This window comes from Tigriopus californicus, chromosome 9 (assembly GCF_007210705.1).
Source record: "Tigriopus californicus strain San Diego chromosome 9, Tcal_SD_v2.1, whole genome shotgun sequence".
In the NCBI taxonomy this organism is placed as follows: domain Eukaryota; kingdom Metazoa; phylum Arthropoda; class Copepoda; order Harpacticoida; family Harpacticidae; genus Tigriopus; species Tigriopus californicus.
In genome coordinates, this window is record NC_081448.1 from 15,580,205 (window position 1) to 15,593,266 (window position 13,062).

A 13,062-nucleotide genomic window follows, 5' to 3' on the forward strand; every position below is an offset into this window, starting at 1 on the left:
TAGAAGTCTCATTGTGATGCTACTTGATTAACACTTATTAGGAGTGATTCCCGCAAAGGGTTAAGCGTTGATGGTTATCTATTACTTGTCTTCGAAAAAGGCTAGTGAGTGACTGTTATTGTGAGTTGGAGACAGTCTGAGGTGGAACGAGCTCGATCTTCTTCAAAAGCCCTCGAATCTCACACAAAACAATCCGACCAAAGGGACCCTGAATCACACTCAAAAGAGCCTTGAATTCCAATCCAGGCCAGGTACTAATATTTTCATTGAGAAAGAATCGAACACAGTTTTAATTTGATTTTTCAAAGCTTAAACTTAAAAGTTGGTAGCTTTATGTGGAGAGAAATAGAAAAGCAATCCCAGCTTCTTCAATCCCTCCCCATGCTCCCAGGGCTTCCTCGTCCCAGGAACATTGATGAAATGAGAGAGCTCTCGTATTAGAAGAAGTTAAAAAAGCTGGGATTGTATAGGGTTCAGAGAAGGTTCAAAAGGTATCTGATACTGTAAGTCTCAAAAGCATTCATAAGCTTTGTCCTAACCCAGGATTTCGGGTCAATTCTAGTGACCGTAGATCTAGGCTCAATGTGCGTTTCGAGAGCACCTTCAAGTCCTCGAGAATCCAGGCTAGATCGAACAATGAAGTCCACTTCTCTTCTTTCTCGGGCTCCTTCATTGTTTAATTTGCTTCCCTCTCTAATATTCGTAGGGAATGCGTAGGCCTTGTTGATCCGGTTGCATCGTTCAAGTCAGACTTGGACCAATTTTTAGATCGCATTCCAGATCAACCCTTCATTCAAGGACTAGCTCGGTCTGCCAACTCAAATTCGTTGGTAGACCCAATATCATATAAAGATTGAAAGGTAATAGATAGACGAATCATAAGCTTTCATTTGAATAGTACTGGGGATTAGGGTTTAAAAGCCCGTGAAAAAACAAACAAAAAATCTCCATTTATAAAAATCGATTATTTCACGGTGTGAAATCGATGTCTAATGCTTTCGCTCTATTTTTTTGCGGACTTCCACACCGCCCCTGTTAATCGAATCCCCAGCAATTCAAAATGAAAATAACTGATATCTCATTTTGGTTTTCAAAGCATATACTAATATCCGATCCACTGACGAATTAGAGTAGACGGATCTGGACAGTCCTTGAATGTAGGGATGATCAGAAATTTGGGTCTATATTTGAAATCATTGGGCAACCATATTGGTCATCGATTCCTACTTGTCAATTGATGAAGAAAATATTGTCTTCCAAGAAGTAGAGCAATTCAAATCTTTAACACGAAATGAGCATATTTAATGGCTTGGTCGGGAGTCTCAAAGTGGGATGGTTTTGCAAATTTCTCTTGGTCAAGTACTTCTGGAACAATTTGCCGGAAGTAGAAATGTGTGAAAAAAAATCATGGTAAACCATCAAGTGGGGGAGTTCCATTGAGCCGAAAACCAAATCCTGGCTCATGTTACACGTTATAAATCTGAAATGTTTAAAATCCAGGACTACTCTAACGAACTTAAGACAGTTTTGAAATACGAAACTGATGCGAGTTAAACATGCTCATGCTTATTGTCCTTTGCAAGGAATACTTATCAGTACTATAATTATTCCTCCCCATTTTCACACCCATTGCGCATCCGGATGTTTTAAGTGAAGCTTGATTCAGGTTAGGGCAATGGTCCATTTGGCCAAACATGTCGTACTGATTTCATGCACCCAAATAAAAATGGCAAATGATGCCACAATGTGTAAAGGCGTTGTTGATCCGTTGAATGGAGCTTGAATCGCCGTGGTGTTGAAGTGGGCACTTGTCTGAATAGATTAAAGTGTACCCACGTTCACATCACAAGAATCCAGCCCGAGAGAATAGAACCAGAAGATGAGTGGATCGATTCCAAGTGCAGAGGATGGGATGAAAACAGAAGGTCTTCACTGGTCGAAAGCTTTCTTGCGACTGATACAATCTCAGGATAAGGGTCAGCCTTTTTTTTTAAATATGATCCCTGACTCCGACATGCACTTGTTAGAAAAGCGGTTCTGCTGTCGATCCGTGTCCGCCCACGACGTGATTGCAGGGCACGATTGTTATTTACGGAGAGCTCTTAGCACACTCGCTCGGTCCGTCTGATGATCATCCTAGTCCTAAGGGTGCATACTGGACAGACAATTGGAGAAGCAGATCGTGGATTACAATCGTCTCACAATGGTATGAATGACCAGCTTTCTCGTAACGTGAAGAATGAGCCAAACGTGTCTCGTTTAGGTGTTTTTGGAGAAAGTTAGCAACGGATAGTTTCTTTTGGTCAACATTTGATAGATACTTGATTTGGAAAAAGAGCCTATTTTACAAATTTAGCTTGCCACAACCATAGGGTTAGAAAAAAGTTTCGACAAGGTAAAACCAATGCCCTGGGGAGGAGGAAAAAGTGCAAAACTGCAATGAATGGGGTAAGGTTTTGTAGCCCATCGTTTTTCATTCTGATCGAAAGGAAATTGACAACTCTGGCCGAGCACGTTAAATTCCCTGTTGGCGAGGATTCGTGACTCAAATGTGACCGGCAATTTTTGAGCCTCCTTTTTCGATCATAGGCAGACATTCAGTTTAGAAATGACTTCCAAGTAAAAAATACATTCTTCGGGCCGACATAAAGCCATCTTTGACATGGATGACATCAAGGTTTAGCTTTATTATGGTCAGCTGAACTGAAAAGCTTAGGTTCCCTTTTGCCAAATTTACTTCAGTTGTCGACAAGTCATCGTCGAATCATTATAGTTTCTGTCCCTGGTTGTTTTAACCTGAGCACTTGGAAGGAAGAAAGCGTCTATATTTTATTTCTATTTAGGGTCATCTGTTACCTTCCTCTGCACGGTGGTGGCCACAAAACATTGATTAAGTTTTTGTGCAAAAATGCCAAGACTTCTATAAACGATTTTCGTTGTTATTGAAGCAAAAACAAAATTTTGTAAAATTTCATCTCGTATTTTTAGTATATCTCGTAGATTAGTATATTAATCCACTTAAAACCTACAAAGAGATAAAAAAAAAATTTTAAAAGTCATCAACAGATGTTGGGTCCAACTACAATTTTATTCAAATCGATTGAGAAAACGATAAGATATCTCGTTTTCAAAGATTGCATTTTCAGCAATCTGAATACAAATTGCTCCGGTAGAAAAACCTCGAAAACAGCTTGCAATATAACTTCAAACTTATTTAAAATCAATATTTCACAATTGTGATGTCATACTTGTGAATCGAAACTTTAATTAATCTTGATCTTGAATTTTGTCAAAATTATAATAACGTTGAATAAAAACATCGCTAGTACGTAGAAATAAATTATTGCAAAAAGTGACAAAATATAAAATTAGACTGTCACATGTATCGTTCAACTTCTTTAGGACCATGATAGAATAGTGTTGCTTTCGGCACTTAGTTAAAATGAAAGGCAATTTTTCATCTTTTGAAAGTTTTCAGTGACATTTTTGCTACTTTTACTTTTTTAAGAAATCTAAAAGAAAATGGAAAAATGTTATTTCTTGTCGGTTTAGGGAAAAAGACAATCATATTCCTTCGGAATAACTGGAAACATAATTAGGCCATTTTTCGATCTTTTAAGGCGTAAAACGCAACCTTTAAGTTGTAACTAGTAAGCATGTGCGTACTAGAAGTTTATGAAATTTTGGGTCAAAACATAAATAAGAGTACGTTTAATACTGATTGAATACGTTTTTGACAATGATGCATTTTAATGGGCTTTAAGTGATTTAACGCACTTATCTGAGCCACTTTCAGACATGGATATTTCACAAAAGTTGTTCCTTTTGTCTCTTTGGCAAAGAAAAACATATCTAGATGTCTTGGATTTGAGCAAACACTGAACCAGAAATGAACAACCACCGTGTCTGGTGATTACACCAACTATCCACAGTCATGACTACTGATCTGATATGATCCTCGTCCTTGCAATAATTTTTCCGTTCTAACTCACAATTTTCACAATGCATAGCTGGAATCAAAAGTTCTAAATTTACTTGGAGCAATCCAAGTTCCTGCAAAATGAATAATTCAATAACCAAGTTTTTATTTTATTTTGGTTGCTGTTTATGATTGGAAGGAAATCAATGCCACAGGGTTCCTGTTTGAACAAAAGTTTCGCCTTAGCTCAAATCGTCATTCAAATCCAACAATTGTTGATTTTTCTCTTACGTCCGAAAGAGGGTACATTTTGAAGGTATTCGGTATTTCACTTGGTTTCTTGCTTCACTATTTACTCAAATCTCGAGCTCCCTTCAATGAAAAACAGTTTGAACACCCAAGTTAGGACAATCTTGACACATACAACGATTTTCTTGCGAAGCCGAAATGTCGATGGAGAGTTGTTCGATGACGATTAACCATGTTCCAAGATAACGTTATCTGATAGCTTTCTAAAAATGAAGTTTAAACCGTATCCGCAGAAACAACGTCTATCCTAGGTCTTCGGAAAATGACAGTCATCGATCGACAAGTGCGATGTTCATAAATCACATGTTCGATCTTGCTTGCCCTTTCACCAATCCAAACAATCCTCATTATCAGCATAATTTGGCAATTAGTCCATGCCAAGAAGCAAAGTCCCGAGTCAGACTTCCATGGTAAATCAAATGGCCAGGGAGGAGTTGAGGATCTATCTGGCCTGATTGAAATCTTTTCTTTGAGCTCTCTTTTGCCTTGGAAGCAGAGCTCGTGAGGATCAAATAACGGACGATTGGTCAAATTCCAAGTCAGTCACCCGACCTGGACGACAAGGATGATGGAAATTGAACAACGTACGCGTTTGAGTGGAGCTAAATCCAGGGTGTACAGGGTGGTCTCGATTTATCGAGAAATGTCTGATACTAATTCTGATGTACTCTTGATCAGTCAATTACGTAATTTTGTCACAAAAAGGTTTAGTTGAAGTTTTCCTTGGTATTGTCTTTATGACCAAGTTACAGTCTTTAATATGTTTTTGACGGAGCCACTGAATTGTTGAGCTTAGTCAACTCTTCTGCAATAACAAACATTTTCATCACTTACCTTTCCCAACTTTTCAGTTTCTCATGTGCGCTGAATGATTCTAGTCATGAAATATGTCATGTGATATCACTTTCCAGTCAAAATTGCTTTTGTAATTTTGCCATTTTTCTTTTTTATACATTAATAATGTCTGTTTTCTCAATCAGGGACTCTAAAGAAAGGAAATGACACGGCTCTCCCCTGACCACCAAGTTAGGTCATTGCGTTGAATCAAGACAGTAACTCTAGTATCAATAAAAATGATTATCCATTCTCCATATTAGACTTAAGTGTTTTTCATGAAATGATGATCTCTTTGATGTATAACTCCATCACTATTCTAAATATTTCTGAGTTAATTTTGAAGGAGCCTCCAAACTACCCAAAATTGTCAAATAAAACTGATGTCATATCTCTTAAGATATATTATTTTCATGATTATGAAGCATCCAAATGAGTTGAAAGAACAATATGTAGCTCAGAGCTACAATATGTCCATTTTTTGATTGAGAACAATAGTTTCATAACAAGTTCACCAAACTACTTGAAGTCTAGTCAAGATGTTTCTGAAAAAATTTCTTCATATAATGTATTTTAGCAAAAATGTACTGATTGATTGCGTCTAGAGCAAATTCTTGCTTTATCAAGAAAACCAAAGTAGCACTTTTCAGTTGCTATACTTCAAAACATGCCAGAAGCTATTTTAAGTATAATCTAAACGCCTGGTTTGAAGCACATACCATCAATATTTACAAAAATGATATAAATCACACATTTTGTGCAATAATTATGCCATAATAGACATTTAAAATTTTCAGCACCAAAAGTTTAGGCCTTACTTGGCGGAGAAGTTTTGGTGATCAGAAAAAAGTGGCGCTTCCTTGCTTTAGTGTCCTTGACTTAATATACACCATCTTTTATATATATTTTTGCTTCACAAGACAACAAAGAGTCACAATCAAGATATTTTTTTATATTTATCAAAAAGCCACTTTGGGCTTTAACTCCTGTGCTACCTAAGGGCTTCAACATTTTAACATGATTGGTGAAGTCATTAGGAATCAGATTTCAAAATAAACCATACGTATGTTTCTGAGTGAGAAAAAAATCCTACTCCCATTCAGAGATACTTGAATTATTCAATTTGCTATGGCACTGTATTTTGTATGAACAAATGCATCTGACTCAATCGAGAGGTGTAAAGCTTTGGGATTTCATACTAGTGCGCCCTCTGGTTCTACCATGAAGGAAGTGTCACCACATATCTTACTGATGGCAAAAAGTTGGCACCAAATATTTTTTTTCGTATTTTCTGCATATTTTTATCACTGGCAATGTAATGCCATCTTTATCAAGTGAATGTTGAACTTAAATGGTTCAAAATAATTGTCGAACGATTTCCAAAACATGGCGTTGCAAATTTTGTCAATGAAAATTTGGAAGCACTGGATGTGCTAAAATCATGGTAGTTCTTGCCACAATTATGGGCGCAGCTTGACCAGCTCACACAGCTGAAATCTGATCCGGTACTTTACACGTCTCTATTGCAATCTCATACAATTAAGAAATATAGATTCCATTAAATCAATTGATATTTTGCAGTAAAAATTCAAGCTGATTTAAGGACGTCCCCTAGAAAATGCTCAAAAATATTCGGCCAACCCTGTGCAATACATGTTGACACTGAAGTAGATGGGCCAGATAGTCCTGATAGAGTCATGATAGAGTTTTCCGACCTGAGCTCTGGCCATAAGTGCATTTCGGAATTTAAGCGTCGATCGCAATTAGCAAGCACCAGGGATGACTATCAAATACAATGAATAATTGTCGAGAACGGTTACCTTTAGCTAAGTCAATTTTTATTAGGGGCCAATAATATGACAAGTAAGTGTAGGTTTAAGTAGATCTTTGAACGCTCATGTTTGGTATCATTTTCTATCTTGAATACAAATTGTTGTGATGAATTCATCAAAGTATTTAAACATTAGTTATGGCTTCATGGAAGTTCTACAAACACACACACACATAGTCAAAAAAACTCTGAGCTGCCTCCCTCCTCCTCTCCCTCCTAACGTAGCTTCACTCCTTGACTCTTCTTTCGCTCGGTGTGTAGAAGGATCGGATTTCAAAGATAAAACAGATTTCAAAACAAATTCTTCATTTTTTAATCTCGAAATCCTGAGGGAAATCAAACTTTAAAAACACGCCTAGGCCATAACAGCATAAATCGGGATCCACGCTCATTCTATACAACAGCTGCTGCTGGGGGTGCCATGGACTCCGTGGTCGAATCGGGATACACGACCCCATGAAGCTCCTTTAAGGCGGCAATCGAAGCTTTCTTCTTGGCCTCCTTCTTGTTCCGGCCTTCGCCCCGAAAGACCTTTCCATCCAATGCACATTCCATGACAAAGGTCAGCGTGGGAGCTTGACCTCTTTGCTCGGTGGTCACATAAGTGATTGGACCGCGAAGCTCATGCAGCAATTGAACGGGGTGTTTTTCCGTGGGGTTCTCTGGTAGTGGACGGACCACTTCTTCACTCTGTTTTTGGCGTAGAACAGAACAGCACTTATTCGCTCGTAAGATCAGAAAAGTGTTTACTCTGCAACAATATTTACCTTAATGGCGGCATTTTTCGGGATCGAAGGTTGGGTCGAGTCATTGGTTTGCTGCTTCATGAGGTCATTGGGAATGGAATAGCCATGGACTTGCCAATCGTTAAACATTTTGAACAACGCCAACGAGGCTAGTTGCACCCAAGGGGTGTCGGTCATTCCGATGTTGTTTTTCGGATTAACGTTTGTGTCTCCGTCTCCATTGTTCTCTTCTTTTAAGGATCCCGAGGCACCCTCCTCATCACCCTCCATGGTCATGTCTTCGCCCGACGCATTGGATGTGGAACTTGGCACTCCCTTCGAGGCATTGGAGGAGCTCCGCTGGATGGCGATGTATTGGATCACACTCTCGGCGCAAAAGTTCTTGGCAATTTGGCGATTTGGCCCCGTTCCACTGAAGACTTGCCCTTCTACCTGCATAGATAGAGAAAACCGAAATTAGACGGTTAGATCGAAATTTATTCGATGCTTGCTAGCTAGCGAGAGTGAAATCCGCAATAAGATCTCGACCCACCTCACAATGAGCAGTAACGAGTCTCACGGGAGTGGGTCCACCCATAATGGGGCCCTCTTCAAAGGTGAAGGGAGTCGTACCGATCATTTCGTTGAGCAACAAAATGGGCGATTTGGGAGCAATTAGTTTCCTGAGTCGATAATTGGCTCGTTTGCGCTTGATGGAGCCCGGTACAGCTTTGGCCTTGGCCTTGTCTAAAAACAAACTGGATAGGTTAGCAAGAGTGGACATTCATACATTCATACCTTCCCTTTTGGGCTACTTACTTATGCCGCGCAACTTGACTGGAAACCCCTTGAGGGGCGTTTTGACGGGCGATTCCTCCTCATCTTTGACGTTTGAGTTGGCGGCTGTAGCGGCATCCAATTGGGGCTGATAAATAGAGATCATCAACATTTTGGTTTATAATTTTGATTGTTTTTCTAACCGAACAGCATATACAGCACATACAGCATAAAACGCACCATAACACAGATATGTGATCTTGAAAAACCGAACGCGTACGCTATCCAACAGGTTTATTTCCGGACAAGATGATTTAGATTCCACCAAATCAAAATTTGGTCAAAACCTGATTACTGACCAAATGAAAGAAGTATCCGGCAACAGCCGGTAAGTAGTGTCAATCTGCCTTGGGTGCAATTAGATCAAAAATGCTTTTTTTTAACAATCACGTACTTTCAACAGCTCCATGACGTTCGTCCTTGATTTAGATCAAAGTTTTCATTTGTTTGTATATTTGCAAATTTGTAATTCGGATCTACAGGACTCAGACCGAGGACCGACTCGAGGCCCGACTCGAGGCAAACCCTTGTTATGTGATATGATCCATAGATTTCATCAATCAGGACAGAGTAAATAATCGATTCAACACCAATACATCGGAATTATCACATTAGACCAGGGCAGAAGAAACCTTGTTCATGAGATCAATGCTTTTAAAAGGGAGCCGCTGATTGTCAAAACTTAGGTGTGACCGGGTCCAGCTGATTGATTTTGAAGCAGCCCTTTTGGGAAATTTGGGGTTGAGATCATATTCAAACACCCACTTTCGTAAACTTTCGTTCAGTCAGACCAAGTGCTGTGTTGTACGTAATTGGCAATGTACGTTTCTCAAACAAAGAGCGATATATTACCAATGTTGGTCAGATTCTTTTTTTTATCGGTTCTTTGAGCGTGCAATCAAATTTTTCACATGTTTTCCTACATTTGCGGTAGATTGGTTGTTTTATTTGTTTCTTTTTCCGTAAGGGGACTTCTTTTATTCATCTTCGATAGTAGCTTTGAAAACTTTACTTTTCAAATCAAGGATTTAACAACAATGGGTTGTCTTCGTGCTCGAATTTGTCGGAACCGGATGAAAATGGGAAGAGACGTGGACGAGGAGGGGCGGGGCTGGTACACTTACATTCTTTCACTCAACATGTTTTCTGCACAGGCATACAATAGTGGTTTCGACCAAACAACGCGTCTCTTATCTTGGGCGTTCCTCTTCATTGTACTGTTGTCTTCATACCCGGCCTCCTCGAGACCGCAGGCCGTCGGAGGAGGGATCAGATGCAATATTATTTTCATTATCATTTTCATTATTATTGTGTTGTGATCATTCTCCTCTCCTCCTCCTCATCATGTTCATAGTAATCGAGTAAAAAAGGCATTCATGCGAGGAGATCTTCCCCAGTTAGAATCGCGCGCGAATGTAAACGGCCGAGGTATCGTGTTCCCCGTAGCCGAGACGTTTAGCGTGTTTGAACACTTCATTGGCGGAGGCAGACAGGGGCAAAGGCTGCTCCAGTTGGTCGCCCATGTTCAGGGCAAGTTTCAGGTCCTTTTGCATGTGCTGCAGCGGGTGGTGCGTGGGAAAAGCGCCTTCGATGATGGCCTTTCCTTTCTCTACCATGAGCGGACAGGCCAAGCTGGTGAGGCCGAGGACTTCCAGCACATCCTTTTGTTGAAGGCCGGCTCGATCGGCGAGAGCCATGCCCTCGGCAAACCCCGCTAATGCCACGCCACTCATGAGTTGGAGCACGAGATTCATCTTGGAGGCGTTGCCCACCTCGCCCAGGTAGAAGGTGTTTCGGCCCATGGCTTGAAAGCAGGACTGGGAATCGTCGAAGAGCGAGCGATCACCAGACACGAGCAGTACCAGCGTGCCTTCATTGGCCTGAGTCTTGGAGCCTTGGACTTGAGCCTCCAAGTAGCGGCCCCCTTTAAGGCAAATGGCTTCGGCAATGTCTTGCGACGTGTCAGCGTCGATGCCGGTCATCTCGACGTAGCCTTTGGTAGTGGTCATCTCCGTGAGGACTCCGCAATTGCCAAACACCATGTCCTTGGCCGCTTGGGGATCGGCCACACACGAGAAGGCGATGTCCGATTCGGCGATCACATCACCTGGGGTGAGGGCCTGCTTGGCTCCGATCCGCACGAATTCGGTTATCTTCTCGGCGGTACGATTCCAGACCGTAACGTTGTGCCCCGAGTTGAGCAGGTTCTTGACCATGCCACTGCCCATGATGCCGAGACCGAGGAAGCCGAAGTTGAGTTTGGACGGCTCGATGGATTTCTCCTTAAGGGTTTGCGAAGTGCTCGACAGATCGAAGTTGGGCGAGGCGGGCGTGTGGAGGGTGGGTCGATCCAAGAAGTTGGAAACGGCCGCTGAGGAGGCACTTTTCTTACTACTACTGCTACTACTGGACACGAGCGTGGACGTGGCGGAGGTGTGATTGTTGCTAGGTTCGCGTTCTGGAGAGGCTTCTTCGCGGATTTTCTTCGAGGGTCGACCGGCGGGCTTGGTCTTTCTTGCACTGCTACTGGAACCACTGTCTTCGCTATCGCGGGATAAATTGCGTTTTTTGGCCGATTTCTTGACGGTGGACATCGGCGTGCTGGGCTTACTACTCGCCCCCGAAACCAGGGCATCGAAATCCGCGTCCATCTGAGCGTCTTCGACAGACGAGGAAGCTCCCGAGTCTTTGAAGGTTTTGCCCGTCTTGAGAAACTCCTCGATCTCATTGATAGCCTTTTTGAAACTATTGGACTTCTTCTTGCTATTGTTGCAAAAGGTGTTTTTGAACTCCTGGTAGGGTTTGAGATCGGATTCGAGGAGCCAAGCAAAGTCATGGGTGCCAAAGAAGAACACGCAGTGCATCACCTTTTTCATCGCGGGTCTTTTCATGTTCTCCGGGGGATAGTCAATCTTACCCGGCCAAGCTGCGAAACCTTTCATTTTGGCCCAAACCGCATCGCCCATGCGGAAAGTGTACTGCAACGAAATAGACAACGCAAGAGATACAAAGAGAAAGAGAGAAAGAGTGGGGGAAGGTCATTGCACACGCACAAAGACGATTAGAAACGATGGGAATGACCACGAGTGGACACTTGTAAGCCGACGTGATTGAACGTAATATGGATGCGCTTCAGCATTCAGAGTTCCAGGTTGCCCACAGTCAATTATTACTCAATTAATGTATGTCGTCCCCAAAGGAGTCAAAAGAATGAAAGAAAAAAAGGTGCAAGACATCATTCACATCGTTTCTTTCTTTCTCTCTCTCTTGTACTCCCCAGGATGTCGCAGTACACTTTCCGCCGTGGCTTATCCCTGTCTACATACTACCGCCTCACATATTTCGTCCAATACTCGCGTTGTCCGACGCGGCATGATTTGATCACCCATCCATCATCACTACTGTCATTGAAACCGCCTTCACCCATTTAAGGGCGGCCCCGAATATGATCAAAGACAGACTCACCTCGGTTCCCGCCGACATGATATCCAAGGGGGGCGAGCCAACGCACGAACCGTCCGTCCTCTTCCTCAGACTCTCTGCCAAGGCAGTCTTCAATACACTTCGCGTCGCGTCTAAAATTGAATTTGATCCTGGTCAACGCAAATCCTCATTGAACGACCTTTATCGGCATTAGTTAGTTGGTGGGTGTGGTTTGACACCCAATCTTAATTGCCTGCGAACTTCCACATATCGGCTTCCTTGTAACTCTTCCTACTAGTTCGTCCCTGCCATGGGGTCGTGAACAACAGCCAAAAACCTGCCCCCTCAACTTGTTGGCAGGTGGACAAGTGAAAAAACGCAAACAACATTCATTGGCCTCGACCAAGTTCGTGTCCAAATCCGCCTATATCCGCCTCATCCGAGCTCTAATCCAACCATGACCCTTTTCTACAGCAAAACGGATGGTTTGAGTCTCTAACTCCATTTCACTTGAAACACCTTGGCCTTCTTGACATTGGCGAACATCTGAATCAAATAACGGTCACCCATTCATCCATCCATCCATCGTTTGGGCGCGAGCCGCAGCCCCGGGTATCCCGCCAAGCCAGACAGATCTACGTCGGAGCAGAAGGTGGGCGCGTTTCTTACCGAATGGACGGGCTTGGATCCGGGTGGAGGATGCCGGGCAGATCCGGAGTACGGGGATCACTGACTTAAGGCCCAGGCCGGATTGGAGGGCATTCAGTCAAAGTGTTCGGATTTCTGTTGTTGAAAATCGACGCCGACTTGAATTTAAGGCTGACAGGCCGGCCGTTCCTGCCCACTCTTTACCTGCCTTTCCAGCCTCAATTGCCATAGACTGCGAATATCTATTGGAGCTGAGTTTCCGTCACAGCACCTGAACTTCACAATTGAACTATCAGACAGGAATTCAATTACTAAATTTGAGAAACATCCGGTTGCGCTTGAAATGGGCTAATCTTTATCAACCTGCTAGATATTTGAGTCGATCTGACAATAAGCAGCACGATATTTTTGCATGGACTATATGACCATAAAATAGCTTGAGAACCCAAATAAATACTTGTCATAAGTGATTACATCCAAATGATTTGATTTTTCGTTTGGGCTATTCGAAGTGCTTGTGGCCATTATCGGTTAAC

General features: G+C 42.2%; 2 protein-coding genes across 3 annotated transcripts; both read right to left on the reverse strand.

Annotated features, from left to right (window-relative positions):
* Nucleotides 1-7,182: 7,182 nt before the first annotated feature.
* Nucleotides 7,183-9,008, reverse strand: LOC131886224 (uncharacterized). 2 transcript variants are annotated; one of them, XM_059234490.1, is made up of 5 exons: nt 8,850-9,008; nt 8,438-8,543; nt 8,172-8,365; nt 7,661-8,071; nt 7,183-7,583 (listed from the first exon to the last, which is right to left on the reverse strand). In XM_059234490.1, the coding sequence occupies exons 1-5, from the start codon at nt 8,862-8,864 to the stop codon at nt 7,287-7,289; spliced, it is 1,023 nt and encodes a 340-aa protein (XP_059090473.1). In that variant the 5' UTR covers nt 8,865-9,008; the 3' UTR covers nt 7,183-7,286. The 2 variants fall into 2 exon arrangements, with proteins under 2 accessions (XP_059090473.1, XP_059090474.1); XM_059234491.1 differs by lacking the exon at nt 8,850-9,008 and adding an exon at nt 8,636-8,745.
* Nucleotides 9,009-9,379: 371 nt separating this feature from the next.
* On the reverse strand, nt 9,380-12,709 carry LOC131886222 (cytokine-like nuclear factor N-PAC). Its single transcript, XM_059234488.1, has 3 exons — nt 12,548-12,709; nt 11,921-12,030; nt 9,380-11,433 (listed from the first exon to the last, which is right to left on the reverse strand). Exons 2-3 carry the CDS (start codon nt 11,936-11,938, stop codon nt 9,853-9,855), a joined length of 1,599 nt encoding a protein of 532 aa, XP_059090471.1. The 5' UTR covers nt 11,939-12,030; nt 12,548-12,709; the 3' UTR covers nt 9,380-9,852.
* Nucleotides 12,710-13,062: the final 353 nt, after the last annotated feature.

Coding starts and splice junctions, on each gene's coding strand:
- LOC131886224 (XM_059234490.1), bottom strand. Junction 8,366..8,437: donor AGTCAAGTTGCGCGGCATAA/GTAAGTAGCCCA, acceptor GTTTGTTTTTAG/ACAAGGCCAAGGCCAAAGCT. Junction 8,072..8,171: donor TCGTTACTGCTCATTGTGAG/GTGGGTCGAGAT, acceptor CTATCTATGCAG/GTAGAAGGGCAAGTCTTCAG.